The sequence below is a fragment of the Protopterus annectens genome, chromosome 9.part0 (genome assembly GCF_019279795.1).
Source record: "Protopterus annectens isolate FY-2018-M chromosome 9.part0, PAN1.0, whole genome shotgun sequence".
In the NCBI taxonomy this organism is placed as follows: Eukaryota; Metazoa; Chordata; order Ceratodontiformes; family Protopteridae; genus Protopterus; species Protopterus annectens.
The window spans coordinates 444,109,739-444,135,261 of record NC_056743.1 but is presented as its reverse complement, the minus strand read 5'-3'; the positions used below and the strand labels follow the sequence as shown (position 1 = coordinate 444,135,261).

At 43.9% G+C, this 25,523-nt stretch overlaps 1 protein-coding gene across 2 annotated transcripts in view; it reads right to left on the bottom strand.

Moving 5' to 3' along the window:
- IKBKB (inhibitor of nuclear factor kappa B kinase subunit beta) overlaps positions 1-25,523 on the bottom strand; it is a 1,482,168-nt gene that overhangs the window by 745,319 nt on the left and 711,326 nt on the right. For both annotated transcript variants that reach the window (XM_044082985.1, XM_044082984.1), the window contains one exon: positions 7,894-8,001. In XM_044082985.1, the coding sequence (XP_043938920.1) occupies positions 7,894-8,001 (108 nt within the window). The remainder of the gene's footprint in view (positions 1-7,893; positions 8,002-25,523) is intronic.

Sequence of the window (25,523 nt, the reverse complement as noted above, 5' to 3'; positions counted from 1 at the left end):
ATTTAAGAGATCTGAGGAAGCTGCATACAGCGAAAGCGCTTATCTCATATAAAGTTTTGCTTTGTTTTTATATATTTACTTCGCATTCACTTCGTGATTTGTTGAGAACATTAACTGGATATTCCTGGATCATTTATTGCATTATTGCAATTTGGCAAGTCTTTTTATTGATTATTTATATTTATGCAACTTGGCAAGGAGCGTTTACCTGTTTGGTAGTGTTTCATTTACAGTGACATTTTGTTTTTTTGTTTCTGACATCTTTGCAAAGTAATGTTGGAAGGCTGTAGAAAAAGAATCTGAGCCACAGATCCTAACAGTGGTAAAGAATGTGCACACAGAAACCATCAAATTGAATTAGGGTTACTGCAGTAAGGACTGGGATATGCATAGTAACAGATTTAGAAAGGACAGAAAGAAATGGGGGAGGAGGTGAGACAGCAGTACGTGAAGAAACAGATAAAAATGTAATACGACAGAAGTGGAGGCTGATAAAAGGAAGAAGAGCAGGAGTGAGATATTGTGAGCTTCCTGGCAATCAAGCTGAAAGTGGAAAGTATAGAAAGTAAGTAGGCAGACATTATCTATGGACCCCCTCACCCATGACAAACACAACCAAGGAAACAGGCTGTAAAATGTACAACCAGTACCAGGAGTTGTAATGTCAAGTAAAAAGGCAATCAGAATGTGAATTTTACTCCTAGCACTGGAGCACTGCAGTATACAGGGTGAAAAGATTTCACTCATGAAGAACAGGAAGGACCAATAAATGTGACGGAACTGGACCTAGAATTAAGAAAACTAGAGGTTGCACAGAGAATGGAGAACTGTACCATCGACTAATAAGGCTCTTTCAACTATACAGTTTAAGATAGGGTCACAGAACAGGGAGATCAAAGACGAACAACATCACATTCTTTTTTGCATTATTTTACACAGCCATAAACTGTAGTAAAGAAGCAAAAATTGCAGGTATGGAACTGGGAGTCTGCAGGATACATGAGAAGTGGTCTTGCTGTGTGAAAATGACAAGTGCTACAAGAATAGGAATGCAGAAAGGACTGTGAAGGGTAAAAATGGCAAAAAAAGGATAAAGAGACATTTATGTTCCAAAGATAGTATAAAAGCTGTATTACAGAGAAGGGTGAGAAACATCAGATACATTACATATTTACCATACCAGCTGAACTGCAATGGGATCTACTTTAATGGGTCCTACAACTATGTCCATCCTGTCAAACACAATGCAAATATTTTTCTCTCTGAAGATCTCACACTTGGGGCACATTTGCTCCGTGACAATGCTAGCTGTGAAGTCATCTGCTTACTACAGAAGTTTGACTAGCCTATAAGTTGGCCAGTTAGCCTCCAAGCACTATTAAGCTTCTTGCAAATCAAAATCTAACAATGACAATCTAACAGCTATACTGCTGACAAGTAAGAATATATTTCTTTGCCATTTGATCCTGGATGGAAGGGCCACTCTAGCACAGGGGAACAATGAAAAATAATATGCGACCTATTAATGATTGTTGCTGAACAACTGATATGGTAAGAACACAGTAAATGCACTGAAAATCAGGGACCCTTTCTTAATGGGTCATAGGATGGACTGAATCTTGAATTAAAAAAAAAAAAAAAAAAAGAGTGGAAAAAATGGTAGTTTGCTGGTATGCAGGGCAACCCCCCATGGTGGAGCCATAATATCAACAAGTTTTATAGTACCTTGCAGGAAGTAATGCAGGGCAAAAACCACACACAAAAAAACATGGCGAGACCATAATATCAATAAGTTTTACAGCACCCTGTAGGAACAAGCACATGGCAAACCTCCAAAACAAATCCCCATGGTGAGACCATAATATTAGCAAACCTTACAGTACACTGCATGAACAAGCGCAGGACAAACCCCAGAAACAAAACCCACGGTGAGACCATAATATCAACAAGCTTTACAGTACACTGTAGGAACAAAGGCAGGGCAAACCTCAAAAACAAACCCTCTTGGTGAAACTATAATTTCAGCAAGCTTTACAATACACTACAGGAACAAGCACAGGGCAAACCCCAGTAACAAACTCCCATAGTGAGACCATAATATCAACAAGCTTTACAATATCCTGCATGAACAAGCGCCAGGCAAATGTAAGAAACAACCCACCATGATGAGACCATAATATTAGCAAGCTTTACCACACCTTGCATGAACAAGTGCAGGGCAAATTTCAGAAACAGACCCTCAAGCTGAGGTCAAAATATCAACAAGCTTTACAGTAACCTGCAAGAACAACCTCCTATGGTGAGACCATAACATCAAAGAGCTTTAGAGTATGCTGTAGGAAGAAATGCAGGGCAAACCCCAGAAACAAATCCCTGTGGTCAAACCATAATATCAGCAAGCTCTACATCACATTATAGGAACAAGCACGGGGCAAAACCCCAGAAACAAACCCCCACAGTGAGACCATAATATCAGCAAGCTTTACAATACCCTGCAGAATCAAACACAGGGCAAACACCAGAAACAACCCCCCATGGTGAGACCACATTATCAACAAGATTTACAGTACCTTCCAGCAGCAAGCGCAGGGCAAACCCCAGAAACAAACAAACACTCCATGAGGAGACCATAATATCAGCAAGCTTTACAATATCCTTCATGAACAAGTGCCAGGCAAATGTCAGAAACATTCCCCCATGAGGAGACCATAATATCAGCAAGCTTTACCACACCTTGTATGAACAAGTGCAGGGCAAACCTCAGAAACAAGCTTTACAGTACACTGCGGGAACCCCAAAAACAACCCCCCATGGTGAGGCCATAATATCAGCAAGCTTTACAGTACCCTGCAGGAACAAACCTCTTTGGTGAGACCGTAATATCAAAGAGCTTTAGAGTATGCTGTAGGAACAAATGCAGGGCAAACCCCAGAAACAAATCCCTGTGGTCAAACCATAATATCAGCAAGCTCTACATCACACTATAGGAACAAGCGCAGGGCAAACCCCAGAAACAAGCTTTACAGTACACTGCAGGAACCCCAAAAGCAAAACCCCATGGTGAGGCCATAATATCAGCAAGCTTTACAGTACTCTGCAGGAACAAACACAGGGCAAACACCAGAAACACCCCATGGTGAGACCACAATATCAGCAAGCTCTACATTACACTGTAGGAACAAGCACAGGACAAACCATGGTGAGACCACATTATCAACAAGATTTACAGTACCTTCCAGCAGCAAGCGCAGGGCAAGCCCCAGAAACAAACAGTCCATGAGGTGACCATAATATCAACAAGCTTTACAATAAAAGGAAGAGATTTTTGATCAAACATAAAAAGATTAATTTCCAGAATGCTAGACCCCTTGTCACTGAAACAAACAAACTCAGGAGCTTAATAAAATCCACAAAAGCCAAGTTTCAGGCTAAATTAGCTACTCAAGACAAAGACAATCAGGAGACCTTTTTTAGTTTTTGTGTGTAATCTCAGAACTAAACACAAAAATACACTGAACTGACTGTGAACGATGCTACCTACACTTAGGTTGAAGATACAGTGACTCTACTGGCCAATATATTCAACTCAAGCTTCCCAGAAGATGTACTTGACCCCTTACCCTCCGGCTATCATATAAGACCAAGTCCTAAAAGTGTCATCAAAAACTAAATGTATTGCATCATGTCTACTTCAAATGCTCGAAGTTACAGAACATTGAACCACATATCGAGGACGAGATGATCAATGTTCTACAACATCAAACATGAAAGTAGACTAAATTAAAAAACATAAAACTCTGCTTGTAAGTTTTTGCAGGGGGACAAGCCCCCCCTGCACCTTCACACCCCCTGCTACTTAACTATACAAACTCAGAGATCACACTACGGTGAAGAAAACAGTAAATATCCCATTCTGTGCCATTCTCTTCACTGTAGTGCAATCTCAGGGTTGGTATATTTTAGTAGCAGGGGGTGTGTGTGTGTGGGGGGGGGGGGCTTGCCCCTCTGCAAAAACGTGAAATAAGTTTTCACTTTTTGAGTATGACATTGCAGAACCTCTATCCTCTTGTCCTTGATGATCAGAGGTTTGATGTTCTGCAATTTCAATACTATGAAGGGGACCTACTACATCAGTGTCCTGACAATACACTAGATGCATTTTATACAGCATGAACCATAATTTAGCCACCACCCCAACAACACTGTCATTTCTCTCCATAAGGGAGGACCTTCTACAGAAGCAGGCAATTACACACCAATAAGTCTGGCCAATATGACCAATGTCATATGCAAAGCCATGGAAAGACATACTATTCATTAAGGACATTAGGACCCCAAAAACAATGGAACTGTCTCAGTCTGGGCTCGTCAAGGGTAGGTCATGCTTCTCAACCTGGGGGAGTTTTTTGAAAATGTCACCAATGTAATGGATGAAGGGAAAATGGTACACACCGTGTACCTCAACCTGGCAAATATTTCTGACACCATCCCCCACACAGGCATGCTAGAAAAGTTAACTAAACTGGGAATAAACCCCTATGACACCTGCTGGATTACCAACTGCTTAACAGATAGGATGCAGGAAATCAAAATAGGGGACGCTACCTCAACAAAGAAAACAGTCACCAGTGAAGTCCCCCAGTGTTCAGTACTGAGACCTCTCCTGTTTGGCATTTACTTCTCTGAAGTAAAAGCTAATACCAAAGGACAATGACTGACTTAATTTGTAGATGACTGCAAGCTAGCAGTCACTGAATCCCCAAATGACTTGGTCATCCTGCAGGAAGACTTGTCCCAAACAATTAACAGGTGCCAAAACCATGGACTCAAACTAAACACCAAAAATACATCATCATATCATTTGGGAAGTCATCTAAGAGTTGATCCAGTTGTTTGGATTTGGGAACTTATGTGTACAGTGACCTAATGTTCAACCAAGCGCAGACAGAAACAAAGGGATTGTGTTTATTTCTAGAGAAGTCACTGTCCATTTTATTCAGCCCTCATTACACCAATTGAGTATAATGCCCCCTTGGCACATATCTATACAGACACATGCAAAAACTGAAATGCCCACCAAGCTACAGTACTAACAGGATACAAGGCCTAAACAACATCTCCTACACAGACTGACTTAAAGCTCCATCACTATACTCAGGATCCTACAACAACATCTCCTACATAGACTGACTTAAAGCCCCATCACTATACTCAGGATCCTACAACAACATCTCCTACATAGACTGACTTAAAGCCCCATCACTATACTCAGGATCCTACAACAACATCTCCTACACAGACTGACTTAAAGCTCCATCACTATACTCAGGATCCTACAGACTGCTAAGAGGTGACCTGTGTCTAGCATATAAGGAATCCTCCAACCCAATACTGATGGGCTTACTGCACACTTCAACAAGTCATATGGCATAAGAAATACTCTAAACCTCTTCTTCTATATCAACAGAACAGGCTGGAGGGAGAAGTATATCTCAAACAGGATATCACTGATTTGGAAGAGACTCTGCATCCACTTAAACCAAAGATCATCTCTGACTACACTCAAATGTAACTTGGATCTATGGATGGGTAATAGAAAATTTACCATAGGACTGCCCCCTGTGGTATTAATGGACACAGGCAGCTTTTAAATGCTTTATCTCACTCCTGGATCTCCTCACTAGGGATATTACATGGATAAGGACACTCCAAATGGGATAGGTTAATTCAAGCACCAAAACGGAAATTGTCAGAGCTTAAAAGGGCAGTTACCTTAGAACTTACAAAAGACAGATATTAATTATCTGTTATTGGAACATGTCATTCCAGCAGAAAAAAGATGAAATTATATCAGCTCAATGTTACCTTTTTATGTACATCATTTTATTTATAGCTATACAAGTCTTTGTAAGCTGTGACAGAAAAAAAACTACACACTGATGTAATCTTTATCCTGGAATGTATCAGGTTGAATAAATATGTGCTTAGTTTTATCTGTATAATTCTATGACAAAAGTTTACTGCTGTTGGTGTAATTGATATGCTGCAGTGTACCATGTTGTAAAAACTTGGGCTTGGGCATCCAGGTCATGCCGGCAACAGATCTCAGGGCAGTTAACTTACCCAATAAACAGAATAAATAAATACTTACTTACTGTTCTTTACATATACCTACTATGGGATCACTCCATCATGTGGAACACAAAAATCCTTGGTATACTTGCAATTTGACTATATGTGAGAAGCCCATCAGTAGCACACTGGTGACAGAACTTAGAAGTGTTGATCAGTAATGGTTGGATAAGAATGACATACCTCTCTCTCCTTGGCAACACATATCACACCAGTAGAAATGTTATATCATTTGTAAATAACAGTAGTTAATTGTTTGCAAATATTATGTAAATATGTATGTGTCTACTGCATGTATTCATGCCATACTTCTGTATTGTCACTACTGTCATATACAAAGTTGCCTACAAACATGTCAACTGTTGCTGTGTCATCACTGCCTTCAAATATATCAGAAATACTTCTATTTTACTTCTATTTATATGCATGTATATGTACTGGTACTACCTTAATGTCAATGCAAACTCTCCTTGGGTGCTTTGCGCTTGTCTGATAAGGATCAAAAATGAGACCATCCACCTGGTTAAACAGAAACAAATAAAATGCCTAGTGAGGGACTTGCTCTGCTATGGGGACAGCTTGTAAAAGGAGTACAAGTGCCACAACAGGAGAGTTGGAGTGATTCCAGGGTAAATGGCGTCATGGACAGGATGACCCCTGGCTTTTCCTCCTTCTTCCCCAGATTTCTGCCATTTCAGTGCAGAAGGAATGGCAGCCCAAAATTAGTCAGCACTTGAACATATGAGCCTTAAAACTCTTCTGAAAGGTAACAACACTAACCAGCATGTCATAATGCTGCCCTAGTCATAGCCAAAATATGCTTACATCATGTACAGAAATCAGGGATGTCTGTTTTTACTGAAGGCATTCTAATGAAAATATAATGCTATGGCACCTGCAAAATATTTTAACACAAATGACTGCTCAATTAGCACTTAACAAAGAAGCCTATATACCCAAGACTAAAAAGTACAGATACCAGTACATTCTGTCCAGATTTGGTTACAAGACTGGATCTGGAGGTTATAACCAGTAGGACAGGCAGAGATGCTTTATTTACTGGTGTTCGATAACCTTCTTGTTCCTCTTCCAGCTAGAGTGCGCATACTGCCCTGTTGACACCATGAATATTGTATGATGGCCAAGTCACCATTAATGTCATTTAAGCATCAAGATTAGCAATAGTGCGAAATGACATAAAATGATCTCTGAATAAACAATGCTTATATGGAAAGCATGAAATATGACCTACAAACTAGAATAACCCCATATACTGACCCGAGAATAACAATGCTTCTATGTAAAGCATGGAATATCATATACTGATCTGTGAATAACAAGCTTATATGTAAAACATGGAATACGACTTGGAAACTAGAATAACATCATATACTGACCTGTGAATAACGTTTCTGTGTAAAGCATGGAATATCATATACTGATCTGTGAATAACAATACTTAAACAGAAAACATGGCTTATTACCTAGAAAGTAGAAATAAAACTGAATTCACATGGTACACCTAAATGGCGCAGGGTTGTTTACTTTGTCATCTGAGATATATATAACCATAAGCAAATCCCATGTGTAACTGTGTTCTTTGCTAATCCAACACAATATGCATCTTATCTAAAAAAGAATTTCAACTGTACATATTGCTGATTCAGAACCTATGGCTGATGTCACTGAGCTAAACTGCCAAGACTGAAGAACTAATAAAAATACCACCACTTCTCACCCGGATGGATTCCTATAGCTCACCTGTTGAGATTGTTTGGATGAGGTAATCGGTCAGAAAACTTTATTTCACCTGCAATATCCTCATAAACGACAATGTCTTTATCACCCTTTGTTCTCACCTTCGCATGCCTAAAAATGCAGTCAGATACATGGAAAGAAAAAAACTAATGTAATCAATGACAAAGGTGCTTTACTATAATCATATCTATACTTATGATGACACGGTCTCTTCCTAAACTGCAGTTTAAGTGAACAAAAAATGAACAAAAATGTTTGAGAAAACAGAAGTTATGTACTCACCATAACGTTCCATGTTTGTTGTACTTCATCTTGCCTTCCTTCTTGTTGGTTGGGTCTGGAGCTGATCCTCGGCTCCAACTTGGCCGTATACTATAGCTCGAGAGCTTTTTACTGGCTCGAGGCTAGCCCTTATCCCAACATACCTAGCGGTAGTTACCTAGATCTCGTTTGTGATAACCCACCAGACTAAATAGGTCCAAATATTACTAAACTTGCTTATAAAAAGGGGACCTGCACATGAGTGTGTAAACATCAGCAAGATAAAGGTAGGAAAGACTAGGTCTAACCAACTGGTAAGAAAAAACAGAACTCAGCCAATGTAGCCAAACAGAAAGAAAGAAAACTCCTCTTGATCCTCCAGGAGGGGAAGGAGGGTGGGATGCAAGAAGGCAGGTGAGATGAAGGACAACAAACATGGAACGTTATAGTGAGTACATAACTTCTTTATGTTATGTTGTCCCATCTTGCCTCCTTCTTGCTGGTTGGAACAACTTCCCCAGCACCTAAATCTTGGGTGGCTCACTGGAAAAAACATTTCAGGACCCTGGAACCAAAGGAATCTACTTTGTAATGAGAGATAAAGGCATGGGGATTAGCCCATGCAGCTGCCACACAGATTGAATCTAAAGGCAGCTTGGCTTGAAAGACAATAGAAGTAGCCAAGGCCCTAGTTGAGTGTCCTTTAATTTTTCCTGGAAGTTCTCTGTTCTGCAAAGCATAAACATAGATGATAGTGTCTGACAGCCACTTTGGTAAGGTCACTTTAGAGACTGGACAACCTTTCTTGTTGTCTGCAAAGGATATAAACAATTGGTCAGATTTTCTGAAATCTTTAGTCCTGTGTAAATAAAACGTGACTGTCTATGAACATCCAATTGACAGAGCTTATACTCTGTCTTGTTGCCATAATTGGGGAAGAATACAGGAAGCTCTACAGATTGATTTAAATTATGCTCTGAACACACCTTGGGTAAAAAAGGAGGGATTGGTTCTGAGAGAAATTCTATTTTTGTGGAAAATCAAGTATGGGGAATGAGTAGATAAGGCCTGCAACTCTGAAACCCTCCTTGCTGAAGTAATGGCGGTTAAGAAAAAGGTCTTCCAAGTAAAAAATTTTAGAGGACAGGTATTAGCTGGCTTGAAGGGAGGAAGAATGAGAGACTCTAAAACTAGATTTAAATCCCAGAGGGCGAGAGGTTCTCTTATTGGAGGTCTTAAGAGGAAAGTACCTCTTAGGAATGCTTTACTTAGTCTGTGGGACATGATGTTAGATCCCATTTCTCCTAAATGGAAATTTGAAATGGCAGTTAGTTGGACTCTGATAGTAGCTGCTGCTGCTCCTCGTTTGAATGTTTCAGTCAGGAAATCCAGAATCTCAGAAATGGGGGCAGTAAAGGGATCACTGTCATTCTTTTTTGCCCAACAAAAGAACCTCTTCCATTTACTAGCATAACGTTTTCTTGTAGTGGGTTTATGGGATGAAATCAAAATGTGTTGAACTGCCAGGGAAACATCTTGGAGCCTGGCTAAGACCGGAAGTGGAGAAACCAAGCCATCAGCTTGAGAGTATGGATGGAAGGGTGGAGAGCACCCGACTGGTGCGTCAGAACATCTGGAACTGAGTCCAGTATCCAAGGCTCTCCTTGCAGAGGAGGCCAGAGGAATGGAAACCAAATCTGTCGAGGCCAGTAAGGAACAATGAGGATTAACTTGCAACCCAATGACTTAGCTTTCTGAAGAACCTTGGGGATCATGGGAAATGGTGGGAAGGCATAAAGCAGTCCCGGGGGCCAATCATGAACCATTGTGTCCCTGGATGACTGTCCCAGTGGTGGGACTATGGCAAAGTAGCTGCTGCATTTGTTGTTGAGGGGAGTGGCGAAAAGATCGCAACATGGCTGGACCCATTTGCGAAAAATCAACTCTGCAACTTTCTGTTTCAGGGACCACTCGTGAGGCATTAGAATGAGCTTGAACGCTATCACGTTGGATTTCTCCAGAATATGCATTGTGACAAGAAAGCGTTAGGAAGACATCGCCCATTGCCATAGTCATAGAGACTCTCGGCACAAGGAATAAGACCTGGTACTGCCCTGTTTGTTGTTGATGTACCATATTCCCAACATATTGTCTGTCTGAATCGCTATAGTCCCTGTAGGTAGAGAGTCTTGAAGTGCTTGCAATGCCAGAAGCACTGCTCTCATCTCTAGGACATTGATGTGCAAGTGGTACTCGTGTTCTTGCCAAGACCCTTGAACAGTCTGTCCCAGATAATGCCCCCCCCCAATCTGGGAAGTGTCCGTGGTCACTATGGCTATGGGTTGGGCCCATTGATACCAGAGGGGATTGAAGCCACCATGCTAAATCCTTCTTGCAAGACTCTGTGATCCATATCTGATGTGACACTGGCAAATCCTGGAATGACCATTGAACAAAAAGGAGCCACTGCAGAATTCTCATGTGGAAGCATGCCATAGGGACCAGAGTAATTGCTGCAGCCATCGAACCCAAGACCTTGAGGACAGATTTTGTCTGGATTCTCTTGTCTGCCAAGAGGATTGAAACTTGACGAGGAATGGTTAACCCTCTTTCATGAGGCAGTTTTGCTATCATGGCCCTTGTGTTTAAATCTGCACCTATAAATGAAACATACTGACAAAGCAACAAGGCAGACTTTTCGTAGTTTATGGTGATGCTTAGTTGTGTACAGGTGTGAATAGTGAAGTCCCGTGCCTCGATGAGTTGATGCTTGGTGGTGGCAGTGAGGAGCCAGTCATCTAGATATGGAAACACCCAGAATCCTAGATGCCTCAGATGAGCCGTGACTACTGCCATACATTTGGTGAACACCCTGGGGGCTGTGGTGAGACCAAAGGGCAGAGCTCTGAACTGGTAATGACTGGCTCCTAGCCGGAAGTGTAAGTACCTCCTGGACTGCCGCCTGTCCATTTTTATATGGTAGTATGCATCCTGGAGATCGATAGAGCACATCCAGTTGTCCTGACCCAAAAAGGGAAGAATGGACTGCAGTGTTACCATCTGGAACTTCGTTTTCTTGACTGATTTGTTGAGTTTGCTGAGATCCAAAATGGGTCTCCAGTCTCCTGACTTTTTCAGAACTAAAAAGAACCTTGAGTAAGTGCCGGATTCGATTTGGTCTGCGGGGACTTCTTGGATGGCTCTTTTTTCTAGCAACCTTTGAACTACTAGGTTTGCTTGATCTTGAAGACTGGGTGGAACGTCTGGGGTTGCATGTTGATTTGCTGGAGGGGGTGGTTGGGTGAAGGGAATTTTGTAACCCCTGGATATTATCGACAGTACCCATGCATCTTCCGTGATTGTTTGCCAGGCTTTGGGGTACTGGGATAATCTGCCCCCGACTGCCTCCAGAGGCAGACAGTCGGGCCTTCTTTCAGGAGTGCTGGAAAGGCCTGCCAGAGAAGGTATCCCTGTCGGCCTGATTTTGTCAGCATCTCCTGTTATTTCCCCCTCTGCCTCTGGGGGAAATGTCTACACCCATGTGTGTCAGGCAAAACTCCCTGCAATTTTCTGAACCAAATCTTCCCGCTCTTCTGACCCTTGGGGTAAGGTCTAGAGGGGTCGGAAAAACGTACTCCCATGGCAGAGAGAGTTTTGCCATCTCGTTTACACCTGACAAGAGTCTCTTTTACCCGAGGCCCGAACAGCGACAAGCCGTCAAAGGGGGTATTGGTAAAGGAGGACTTCAAGGGCTCCGCAAACTGACAAAGGCACATCCAGGAATGTCTGCGCAAAGAAACTCCCGTGCCTGCTGCCCTACTCACTCCATCTGCTCTGTAGGAGATCAGCCACATGGAGGAGTTAACTATAGATGTCAAGGTCGCAAGCTGTGAAGCCACCTTGCTCACAGTTCCTTCAGCTGTAGGATCCTATAGGGCTTCTCCTAGTTCCTTCAGGAGATCCCTTTGAAGGCGTGTGAAGTGAGACAAATAATTCAGTGACCTGAGAGTAAAAGCCGCTGAAGCAAACATATGCTTCCAATACCTGTCCATCGTATAAGACACTTTGTTCAGCAGATGGACAGAAGAAGTCTCTGCTCTTTTTTGGTGGCTGCTACCTCCACCATAGCATTAACAGGCACACCCTTTGATAGAAAGGACCTTTCCTCTGGAGCATTTATGAATTTATTGGGCCTCCTTGGAACTGGTTCCATAGTCTCTGGAGAGCTCCAGGCCTTCCGACTCACCAAAGCCAGTAGAGGGTCGAAAGGTGGGGACACCCAAGAGGTGGAGGGTTGGGAATCAAATGCATCCAGGTACACAGACTCGTCCTCAGAAGGGGCAAGGGATTTCCAGCCACCCCTCTAAGGATTTCAGGATGTCTGAAAAAGAGACATCCTCAGAGTGGGACCATGGGACCCCTTATGAGTCCTCCAAGTCTATTTCTGAAGTGAGGGACTCAGGGGAGTCCAAATGCTTCTTCTTGCATTTTCTCTTCCAAGGGATCTCCTCTGAGGGGTGCTAAGAGGAGGTTTCGGAAGAGGAGGGGTTGCCCAATGGAGTGTCCTGCAGCATGGATTCCCTATGCTTGGGGGGGGGGGGTAAGAGGCAGACTCAGGCACTGAAATAGTAGGAGCCAATGGAGCCGAGGGTGGAGTGGTCTCAGGGGACAGCACTCTCATCACCTCAAAGGCACCGTGGTCCCTGCCCAAAGAGTCCCCAGCTCCAAAGAGTCTGGAGATCTCCTCCTAACCGAGGGCGATGTCTCCGAGGCTGATGTAGGAGCCGAGCTCACCTGCACTGAAGCCCCGAGAGGGAGAGCATGGTTGGACAAGGGTCCGATGCCACTCCCTCCTCGGAGCTGACGAGAGAGCATCCGCCCCAAGATCCTTCGACAGACCGAGATAATGAAGAGATCGGAGCAGTAGTCAGAAAGTACAGTTGTGTACACTTACCATAAATGTAGATGTTCGAGTGTATTCACTGTTGCAGTCATTACATTTGGATAATCTGCTGGCAAGTTGCCCTCAGTCAGCCTGATTAACAAAGTCTTGGGTCCTGCATCGGTTGCTGTCCCTTCTTCCATGACGTCAGGTCATCAGGGGTATAAAACATGCAGCTGATGCCATTACATCAGTTTTTCTTGCCCCAGATGTCAGGTGCCCCCCTAATGGGGAGCAAATAAACATAAAAACAGAAAGGTATACCTTCAACAAAAAGCAAATACACCAAAAAGGCTTTTAAGCTTAGTAAAGGAAAGTAGAGGTTTAGCCAAAAGAAATTAGGGGGTTGGAGGAAGGGTAACCAGGACTGCAACAGTGAATACACTCGAACATCTACATTTATGGTAAGTGTACACAACTGTACTATGTTCTTCATGTTTCATTGCTGCAGTCATTACATTTGGGTAGATTCCCAAAGCTATGGTTGGGAGGGGAAATTTATATAGCATTAGGACTAGCTAGACAGCAGTGGTAAAGCCCGCTCTGGATTTAGAGAAAATTGGCAAATGATAATGCTTGGTGAAAGTATGTACAGAACTCCAGGTAGCAGCCTCTAGGATGCCTCTGGTAGGAACACCTCTGAGAAAGGCTACAGAAGTAGATGCAGCCCTGGTGGAGTGAGATCTGATCCCCTGGGGGATAGGTTTTCCATGGTGCTTATAGCAGAAATTAATGCAATGGCTTATCCATTTAGAAATGGTTTGTTTTGAAATAGCCTTCCCCTCTGCCCCTGCAGCAAATGGTACTAGCAGCTGTTCAGATTTTCTTCAAGGTTTAGTCCTGTCCAAGTAGAATCTAAGTTGTCTGTGCACATCCAATGAATGCAGAATCCGTTCCCCTTTGTTCTGTGGATTGAGAAAGAATGTTGGCAAATGAAAAGACTGATTAAGAGCCACACTGGATACCACCTTGGGCATGAAGGATGGATTGGTCCTGAGTGACACCCTGCCCGCATGAAAGATGATGAAAGGCTCCACTGTCATAAGGGCCTGTAATTCAGATATCCTTCTAGCTGAAGTGATTGCTAAAAGGAAGGCTGTTTTCCAAGAAATAAATGTTAAGTCTGCAGTAGCAGCTGGCTTGAAAGGAGGTAGAGTGAGTTTCTCCAATACAAAGTTAAGGTCCCAGGCAGGGGTTGGAGCTCTCCTGGGTGGTCTCAAATTTTCGGCCCCTCTGAGGTACTGCTTGAGCAGAGAATGAGAGAAGATGGGAGGTTCTGCATTATAATGAGCTGAAATGGCTGAGGTGTGGATTTTAATGGAGGAAAAAGACAGGCCCTTGTGAAGCATCTCAGTTAAGTATTGCAAAATCTGTGGTAAATTGGGAGCTGCTGTGTTCATCCCTTGAGATTGGTTTCAGGCACAGAACCTTTTCCATTTGTCAGCATAAGATTTTCTAGTACTAGGTCTCCTTGCCTCTAAGATAACATCCATCACAGGTTTGCTGAGGGATGATATGGGTGAATTTAACTGATTAGCCAGGCTGCAAGGTTCAATGTTGGAAGCGGAGGGTGCAGAAATTGGTTCTCCTGCTGGGACAGCAGGGAAGGGGTCTGAGGCAGGCACCATGGAGATAACTGCGACACACACTGTGCAGGAGGGGGTACCAGTGTTGGCGTGGCCAGTCTGGAGCAATCAAGATCATCCTTGGTTTGTCCAGTTTGACTTTTAGTAGAACTTTGGAGAGCAGAGGCAGCAGGGGGAAGGCATAGACTGATAGGTTTTTCCTGTTAAAGGACAGAGTATCCACTTTCCAGGCTTGTTTGTGGGGAGTCCTTGTGCAAAACTTGTCCAATTGGTAGTTCTGTGGGGAGGCAAATAGATCTATGTCTGGCCTCCCCCATTCACTTGTCAACATGTTGAAAATCCTTGATTCCAGTTTCCACTCGTGTGGGTCCATGAGATTTCTGCTTATGTCATCTGCCAGTGTATTTAGCTTTCCTGGCAGGAACTGAGCCTGTAGGTGCACTTGGTAGCTCAAGGCTGTGTTCCACAATGTCACGGCTAGTCTGCAGAAGGGGTAGGAATGTGTGCCCCTCTGCTTGTTTATGTACCACATAACAGTGGTGTTGTCCGTCTTTTCCATTAGTTGTCCTGGAAGAATGTAGTCCTTGAAGGCTGTCAGAGCATTCTGTACAGCTAACATTTCTTTTTGATTGATATGTAGGTGCGTTTGACTTGGGTTCCATTTGCCCTGAATGCACCTCCCTGCCAGGTGAGCTCCCCATGCATAGTCTGATGCATCTGTTGTTAGGGTTTGGGCAGCAGGGGGCAGTGTGAATGGCAGTCCCTTGTTTTGGTAGCAGGCCTCTGCCCACCAGAGGAACTCTAGGCGTAGGCAAGGTATGATAGAAATCATTGTTTCCAGGCTGTGAGAATGTTGACTCCATAGGCTTTTTAGATACCACTGTAGTTTCCTCATATGCAGTCTTGCATATGGAATTAGAAGAATGCAGGAGGCCATGAACCCCAAGGCTTGCAGTATTTGTCTTGCAGAGAGCAGCATTTTTGTGGCCACTTGTTTGAAATAGGTTACCAAATGAATTTGCTTTTCTGGCGTAAGGTAAGCCATCTGGGAAGTTGTATTCAAGCTTGCTCCCAGGAATGTAATTTGTTGACAGGGTACCAGTTGTGATTTCTTTTTGTTTATGGTGTACCCCAGACAAGTTAGAACCCTTTTTACAAATGCCAGATGATTTAAAAGTATGCCCTGGCTTTCTGCCTGAATTAGACAATCGTCCAGGTATGGGTGTATATGAATACTTCTTTGCCTGCAAAATGCAATAACTGGAGCCAGGCACTTTGTGAATACCCTGGGCGCAGTAGACAAGCCAAAGGGCAGTGCAGAGAACTGATAATGCGTGAAGCCTGCTTTGAAGCGTAGGTATTTTCTGCAAGATTCCCTGACTGGGATGTGCAGGTATGTTTCTTTTAAATCTAGTGTTGCCAACCAGGCGTCTTTGCCTATCATAGGAAGTAATTGATGAAGAGTCAGCATCTTGAATTTTGGAATCTCCAGAAAGGTGTTTAGAGTAGACAGGTCGAGGATTGGACACCATGATTTGTCTTTTCTGGGTACCAGAAAAAGTCTATAGTAGAAACCTTGTCCCTTTTCCTCTTCTGGTACCAGCTGAATAGCCCCCATGTGTAAGAGGGAAAGCAGTTGTTTTTGAGCCTCTGCCCACTGATTTGGGAGCAGGTCTGGCCACCCATTTGGTGTTGGCAATGTGTGGAAATGAAATCTGTATCCCTGGGACACTATATTTAAAATCCATTTGTCCTGGGTTATGAGTTCCCAATTCTTTGCATGAAGAACAATCTTTCCCCTCAAAGGGGCGGTCCAAAGATAAGTGCCTGGAAATTTTAAAAGGAAGTCATTGAGACTGTTTACCATAGGGGGGTGTCTTGTTATTTCCAGATTTGGAAGTGGAGGCCCCCCACTGCTTGGTTCTGAGAGTCCCCTGGGACTGAAACCTAGGGTTTTTGCTGTGTCTCGGTTTGGCTTGAGAACACCTGGAAGGGACTGGAAAGGACCAATTCTTAGTAGGCCAGTGCCTACTAAATCTAGGAGGTTGCAATTGTAAAAAATCTTTAACAGTTTGCATAGATTTAGCTTTATCTTCCATCTTTTTAAGAAATTCTTCAGCCTTGTTGTTAAACAGGTGGTCCTGACTTAAAGGAGCATCCAACAATTTAGCTTTAACATGATCAGGCAATTGCTCCTTAAGCCAAGCATGCCTTCTAAGCACAGACCCAGTAACAGCAGCCCTGCAAGAGGCCTCTAAAGAATCAAAACCACATTGTAAAGTATGTTTTCCAACTTGTTCAGCAGAGTCCTGTAAAGTCGTGTAAATCTTTATTTTCCACACAGTCAGGAATCAACATCATTTTCTGTTTAAGCAGTCCAATAACATGTTGCTGATATTTTAACATATGAAATTGGCAGTTTAAAGCTCTGATTGCCAAGGTTGCAGAAGTATAAACCTTTTTACCCCATCTATCCAGTGTCCTGGAGTCTCTATCAGAAGGGGTAGGATTTTTAGCAGTTGAAGCCTTAATGCCCATGGGCCCCTGTGGATCTGCAACAGGATTTTTGAAAAGGAACTTGTAAGACTTAGGAACCCTGTAGTATCTGTCAGGTTTACTAGGAGCAGGAGGCAGGGAATCAGGGGCCAAACTGGATTCCGAGAAAACATCAACAATGTCTAGTACAGTAGGTATAGCCAAAGGCATATGCTGAGGTAGAAGGAAATCCCTAAGCCTTTTTTTTGAATCAGAAAATTCCTGGCTTTCCCAGGGAAAATGCTCCTTTAAAGTATGTAAAGTTTTCCCAAAAGAAAAATCCTCAGGAGGAGAAGCAGAGGGAATGGAATCCTCTGCTTCAGAATCCTAGTAAGTAGGTATGGACAAATCCAGGTCATCAGAATAGTCAGGAGAAACAGAATCCTGATCAGAAGATTCATAATCAAGCTCAGCTCTAGGCCTCTTGGGGGGGGGGGGTTGAGTACCCCTGATTAGAGTTATTAGATCTTCAGCCATTTTTATCATTTGTTTTTTAGGCATAGAGGCCTGAACATGTGGCCTGGGCATCGTTTTTTTTAGACATGGATCAAGATTTAGGCCCTAGTAATGAAGGAGGTGTCATTTTAATATGCAAGTCTGTAGGCCTGAATATACCCTCAGAAGCCGGTGCCTGCACCGTGGCTCCAGACCCATCCAAGGTAGAGACATCCGCGTGTTCCATAGTTGAAGTATCTCGCGGCATACTGGACTCCAAATGGATCTCAGTAGAGACCTGTGAATCAGAAGTAGCGGGTACAGTACAGTTTTGTACCTACCATAAATGTAGATTTTGGAGTGCTCATACAGCTGCAGTCATTACAGATGGGTTATCCTGCCGTCAGGCGGGTCCTCGGTCGGCCGAATTCCAAAGTCTAGGTCCGGCGTCGGTTGTCGCTTCTTCCCTGACGTCAGTGTGGCAGGGGTATAAAAGAGGCAGCCGACGCCATTTTCTTCAGTTTTTCTTGCCCCAGATGTCAGGTGCCCCCAGAAGGAAGGCAAAACATAATATTATGCAAACATGCAATGTAGATAAATCAAAAACAGTAGTTGCAAGCAAATACACCATAAAAGAATACCCCAAATAGGTTGTATGATAAAGGTGTTTGTCATAAGGCCTGTCCTAAGAGGGGACGGAGGGGGGTAACCTGGACTGCAGCTGTATGAGCACTCGAACATCTACATTTATGGTAGGTACAAAACTGTACTATGTTCATCGTGCATAAAGCTGCAGTCATTACAGATGGGTAGAATCCCAAAGCTAAGTAAGGGTGGTAGGTACTAATTGGAAGTAGGAGGGGCTAGGATGCCCTGCAGGACTGCTGTGGCAAAGCCCGCTCTAGATTTTGAGTATAGTGGAAGGTGGTAGTGCTTGGAGAAAGTGTGCACTGAACTCCAAGTAGCTGCTTCCAAAATGTCCTTGGTAGGGATCCCCCTGAGGAAAGCTGCAGAGGTAGCTGTAGCCCTGGTGGAGTGGGATCTGATGTATACAGGCACATGTTTTCCATGAAAAGAGTAACAAAAGCGAATGCAGTGGGCTATCCATTTTGAAATTGTCTGTTTGGAAATAGCCTTTCCTTGAGCACCTGTAGCATAGGACACAAAGAGCTGCTCAGATTTCCTGAATGACTTTGTTCTGTCCAAGTAATAACGAAGTTGTCTGTGAATGTCCAAGGAATGTAGTAGTCTCTCTCCTTTGTTCTGTGGATTTGGATAAAAGGTAGGTAAATGAATAGTCTGATTCAAAGCTACATTGGATACTACCTTTGGCATGAAGGTAGGGTTGGTTCGTAAGGAGACTCTGTCCTGATGGAAAATGATGAAAGGTTGCACAGCCATGAGGGCCTGTAGCTCCGAAACCCTGCGTGCCGAGGTAATGGCCAGAAGGAAGGCTGTTTTTCACGACAAGTATTGTAACTCTGTTGAAGAAGCCGGCTCAAAGGGAGGCAGGGTCAGCTTTTCCAATACAAAGTTGAGGTCCCAAGCTGGGACCGGTGGTTTCCGTGGGGGGTTTATATTTTTTGCCCCTCTGAGGAACTGCCTTAATAGAGGATGTGAGAATAAAGGAGAATCTGTATTGTATTGTGCAGAAATGGCTGAAGCGTGGATCTTGATGGAGGAGAAGGAAAGGCCACTAACATCTCGGCTAGGTACTGTAAAATTTGAGGTATATTTATTACCCAAGGATTCTGGCCCTTTTCCTGATTCCAGGAACAAAATCGTTTCCATTTGGCAGAGTAGGTTTTTCTAGTAGAGGGTCTTCTGGCCTCCAAGATGACATACTGCACCTCTTTGGAGAGGCGAGTCTGTTGGGAAATTAAGGTATTCTCCATGCAGCTAGATTTAAGGTTTTGAGCTGGCTGTGAAGGGTTTTGTAGTTGTGCTGGGACAACAGAAGAGGAACTAGAGGTAGTATCCATGGTGGTGAGTGTGACAGGCTCTTTAGGAGAGGATACCAGTGCTGTCGTGGCCAGTCTGGAGCAATGAGAATCATTTGTGGCCTCTCTGCTCTGGCTTTTAATAAAACTTTGGTCAGCAGAGGAAGAGGCGGGAAGGCATAGACTGTCAATGTTGTCCAATTGAAGGAGAGAGGCCCACTTTCCAGGCCTGTGGATGATAGGTCCTTGAACAGAATTTTTTCAACTGGTAATTTCTGTGGGTAGCAAATAGATCTATGTCTGGCTGTCCCCATGCCTGAGTTATCTTTGAGTAGACTTGAGGATGCAACTTCCATTCGTGTGGGTCTGTCATATTTCCGCTTAAGTTGTCTGCCAGTGTGTTTTCCTTCCCTGGCAGGAATTGTGCCTGTAGTTGAATTTGTAATTCCAGTGCTGTGTTCCACAGGGTCATGGCTTGCCTGCACAGGGGGTATGAATGAGTTCCCCCCTGTTTGTTTATGTACCACATGACTGTGGTGTTGTCTGTCCTTATCAATAGCTGGCCTGGATGCAGTAGGTCTTTGAAGGTCATAAGAGCATTTTGCATGGCTAGCATCTCCTTTTGGTTGATGTGTAGGTGCTTCTCTTTTTGGGACCATTTTCCCTGAATGCACTGATCTGCCATATCTGCTCCCCAGGCGTAGTCTGTGGCGTCTGTTGTGATGATTTGAGTTGCTTGAGGTAAACCGAAAGGGAGACCTGTGTTTCTTTGGCATGCTTGAGCCCACCACAAAAATTCCTTTTGAAGGCATGGAATGAGTGGTATAATTGTTTCCAAGCTGTGGCTGTGTTGAGACCATAAGTTTTTTAGGTACCATTGTAGTTTCCTCATATGCAGCTTTGCACATGGTATCAGTAGGATGCAAGATGCCATGAATCCCAGAGCCTGCAGGACTTTCCTTGCAGTTAGTCTGGTTAAAGTTGCCATTTTGTTGAAGTATTGAGACAGTTGCCCTTATTTGTCTGGCGTGAGGTAGGCCATCTGGGTGGTTGTATTTAAGCTGGCACCCAGGAAAATTATCTGTTGAGAAGGTATTAGTTTTGATTTCTTTTTGTTCACTGTGTATCCCAGGTAGTTTAACAGTTTTATTACAAATGCCAGATGCTGCAATAGAATGTCTTTGCTGTCCGCTTGGATCAAGCAGTCGTCCAGATGTGGGTAGATTTGTATTCCTTGTTGTCTGCAGAAGGCAATTACTGATGCCAGGCATTTCGTAAACACTCTGGGCGCAGTAGATAAGCCAAAGGGCAGTGCAGAGAATTGGTAGTGGGTTGAACCTGCAAGAAATCTGAGGTATCTTCTGCAATCTTGTCTGATAGGGACATGCAGGTATGCCTCCTTGAGGTCCAACGTTACCAGCCAAGACTCCTTGCCCAGCATGGGAAGAAGCTGTGTAATGTGAGCATCTTGAATTTTGGTACCTGTAGATATGTGTTTAGGATGGATAGGTCTAAGATGGGTCTCCAATCTTTGTCCTTCCTTGGTACCAGAAATAGTCTGGAATAAAAACCGTGACCTTGTTCTTTTGCAGGTACCTCTTGAATTGCTTTCATATCCATGAGAGCGGAAATTTGTCTTTGTGCCTCTGCCCATTGATTTTGTGGCAGGTTTGGCAAGCCTCTCATTTTTGGAAGGGTGTGAAAGTGGAACTTGTAGCCTCTGTCTATAATGTCCAGAATCCATTTGTCTGTTGTAACAATGTGCCAGTTTTTTGAAAATAATGCCAGTTTTCCGCCCAAAGGTGCTGCCATTATAGCTTTGTTTGGCAGGCATAGGGGGAAGTCATTGTGTCTGTTTTCTAAATGACTGTGGTCTATCTTCTCCACCTCTTGGGGTTGGTGCTTGCCACTGTCTAGCTCTGTAAGATCCTTGAGGTTGTCTTCTACCCCTTGGGCGTCTGTATCTGCCCCTTTGAGATCTGTCTGTGGCTGGAAAGGACCAATTTTTTGAAGGCCAGTTTCTGCTGAAGCATGGAGGTTGCACCTGCAAGAAATCTTTAACTGTTTGCATAGATTTCACTTTTTCCTCCATTTTCTTTAGTACCTCCTCAGCTTTAACACCGAACAATACATCTTTTTGAAGTGGTGCATCTAACAGCTTTGCTTTGACATGATCTGGTAAGGATTGCTCTTTGAGCCAAGCATGTCTACGTATGACAGACCCTGTGACAGCAGCTCTACATGAGGCCTCTAAAGCATCAAAACCACACTGCAAGGTATGTTTACCCACTTGCTCTGCTCCATGCAACAAATCCTGCAACTCCTTCAAATCTGGTTGTTCTGTTTGTGTCATTTTGCTTTTAAGCTGAGATAATAAAAACTGTTGGTACTTTAACATATGAAATTGACAGTTTAATGCCCTCATGGTTAAAGTGGCTGATGTATACACCTTTTTCCCCACCTTTCTAATGCTCTGGAATCTCTCTCTGAAGGTAAAGGGTTTTTAGCAGTAGAGGCCTTTATCCCCTTGGGACCCTGTGAGATTGTTTCTGGGTCAGCAGTATGGCTTTTATAAAGGAACTGGTGGGAATCAGGAACCCGGTAATACCTGTCTGGTTTAACAGGGGCTGGAGGTAAAGAATCTGGATTAAGACTGGCTTCTGCGTACACATCATCCAAAATATCTAAAACAGGAGGGATAGCCAGGGGCCTATGCTGGGGAGCAGTAAAATTCCCTGAGCCTTTTCTTGGAATCTGAGTAATCTTGGCCTTCCAAGTGGAAGTGCTCCCTCAATGTATGCAGGGTTTCCCCAAAAGAGTAGTCCTCAGGGGAGACCGGGAATAGACTCCTCAGCATCAGAGTCTTCAAAAGGGGAATAGGCATAATCCTGGTCCTCAGAATGGTCTGAGGTAATAGAAGCCTGGTCTGAGGAAGGGTAGTCTTCCTCCAATCTGGGTCTTTTGTCAGAGGGGGGTTGAGAACCCCTGATGAGAGTTATCAAATCCTCAGCCATTTTAAGCATCTGTTTTTAGGCATGGGGCCTTGAGAGGAGGTCTGAGGACCCTGTTTTTTAGTTTTGATAGCAGCTTTAGATTTAGTGAAGGATTTAATAGAGAAGGTGGTAGGCCTGAAGACGCCTTCAGAAATGGCAGGCTTCACTAAATTTTCGGTTTCCCCGCCAAGAGTGGCGTCGGTATCTGCTGTGGGAATGGAGACTGAGGAGCCTGCGACCTCGGGTACTGAAGACACCGGTAAAATAGCTTCATCGGTAGTCAGGGGCTGCGTAAGCACCTCGCTGAGAACCAGAGAACCGATAGTCGGCCTAAGCGTGGTTTCAGTACTCGGTGCAGACCTCGGATGTCGGTCCTTGTCTTTGCGTCTTTTGCCTAAAACTGGCGTCGGTGTATCCGACGACATGATATAATTAAATTTTTTGCCAAAATAATGAAGGGTGAACTCCGCCCGGCGCTTAATAGTGCGTTTGTTAAACCTAGCACAAAAACGGCAGGCTGAGACGTCATGGTCTGGCCCTAAGCAAGGTATACAGAAAGAGTGAAAATCCTTATGCGGTATTTGCTTCCCACAAGAAATGCAATTATTAACTTTGTCTTACATCGGTCTCAGGCAAGAAAAGTTTCCCCAACGGGGTACTTAGCTTTAAAGAAGACTTCGGCTGAAATACTGTTCGTAAATCTCAGGAGCTGGCCGACCGGCACTTGCGAACTGCTTCTGCTTCGGGCACTGCGCGGCAAGAAAGACTGAAGAAAATGGTGTCGGCTGCCTCTTTTATACCCCTGCCGCACTGACGTCAGGGAAGAAGCGACGACAACCGTCGCCGGACCTAGACTTTGGAATTCGGCCGACCGAGGACCCGCCTGATGGCAGGATAACCCATCTGTAATGACTGCAGCTGTATGCACGATGAACATCAGGGGCTGCGAAAGCACCTCACTGCGTACTGGCGAACTGGTGACTGGCTTAGCAGAAGCGTCGTCAGCAGTTTTGGACCTTGGCGGCCTGTCTCTGTCTTTATCTTTGCATTTTTTCAGAATCCCGGTAGTTGGATGGTTAACCGACGACATCTATGGATAATTAAACCAAGAACCGAAATATTTAGAAGCAAAAATATACAGACGACAGATAGTGCGCTGATTAAATAAAGCACAAAACCAACAGCAAGGTACGTCATGTTCAGGGCCTAGGCAAGGAATACAGTACAAATGAAAATCTTTATGAGGTATTTGCTTTCCACAAATAATGTAATTATTAACTTTTACTGACATCGGTAAGGAGCAAGAAAAAGTTTCCCCAATGGGGTACTTAGCTTTAAGTTGAAGACTTCGGTTCTGAAACTCGAAAACGAAAATTTCAGGAGTCGGCCAACTGGCACTTGCGAACTGCTTCTGCTCAGGCACCGCACGGCAAGAAACACTGATGTAATGGCGTCGGCTGCATGTTTTATACCCCCGATGTCATGAAAGAAGGGACAACAACCGACGCAGGACCCAAGACTTTGTTAATCAGGCCGACTGAGGGCAACCTGCCAGCAGATTACCAAAATGTAATGAGTGAAGCACGAAGAACATCCGATAGACCAGTGGTAATCGGAGCCGGCAGTTCCACCACAACAACTACCATGTACTCCAGCTCCAAACTCAAAGGAGTCAGAGCGGGAATTGATAACGGTGTGGGTTGAGGTGTCGGCACCAATTCCTTGTGGGCTGGGCAAATGCCTTTGTCTTGAGAAGTCTCTCCACCACCCTCTCCACATCATGATCCGAAAGCCTGGATAATAGAGAAGAATGAGAGAAAGACCGATGATTGCCTGCCACAGATTGCAACAGTGGGGACTGTGGAAAAGACTTCACCAGCTCCAGAGAGGGAGATCTGGTTCTCTTGGGAGTCCTGACTGGCTCCAAAACCACTGATGGAGCCGTCGGAGAAAGAGCTTTGTCGGAACCAATGCTCGGATCTGACAAACTCACAGGTTTATCCTTGGATCCTGATGGCTCTGATGTTGGAACAGACGAAGATGATGGCTTAGGGAACTTATCCCATTTTTTTGCTGGCTGAGAACCCTCAAAAGCACATCAAAAGTGCTCCTGAGTAAGCCTCATAAAATCAACTTATTTTTCCTCTCCTGCAGGACCTGAAAACTAAAAGCATGACATATAGAACACGAGTTCTGCGGGTCTACAGCCCCTAAGCAGTAGACGCAGCTTGTGCGCCCATCCATAAGGGCATCTTCTGGCAGCAAGAATCACACTTGTTAAAATCCAAAGGTTTGGACTCCTTAGGTTCCTTGGACATGCTAGGAGGTAATTACAATATTATCAAAGAAAAACACTAACAATAGCAAGTTTAAACTTTTTTTTTTTTTTTTAAGGAAAGGGAAAGGAGAGAAGAGGAAGAGCCTCTAAGTTAAACGGCGACTCCCCCAACCAAGGACAGCCTCTAACTTAAACAGCTGCTCCTATAAGGAAAAAGAAAGGGAAATGAAATAGCGCTTAAATGAAGACGGGCTAAGAGAAAGGGAACAGGGAACCCTCTAAGTCAAATGGGTTCAAGGAAGGGGTTAGACCTGAGGGAAAAGTACGACGACCACAACAACCACCAAAAGGCAGCAGTGGAACAGTCACAAAGGCGCTAGCCTAAGGTGAACACACTCAAGACTATACTAAGAGAAATTAGCTATCTAAATTCAAAAAACTTTGTCAAAAACACAATAAGAAGAAAATACTTGGGCTCAGCCAGTACAAGCAATCGCAATGCTGCAAGCGGCAAATGAGATCTAGTTAACTACCACTAGGTATGTTGGGATAGGGGCTAGCCTCGAGTCAGTAAAACGCTCTCGAGCTATAGTATACGGCCGAGATGGAGCCAAGGATCGGCTCAGGACCCAACCAGCAAGAAGGAGACGAGATGGGACAACA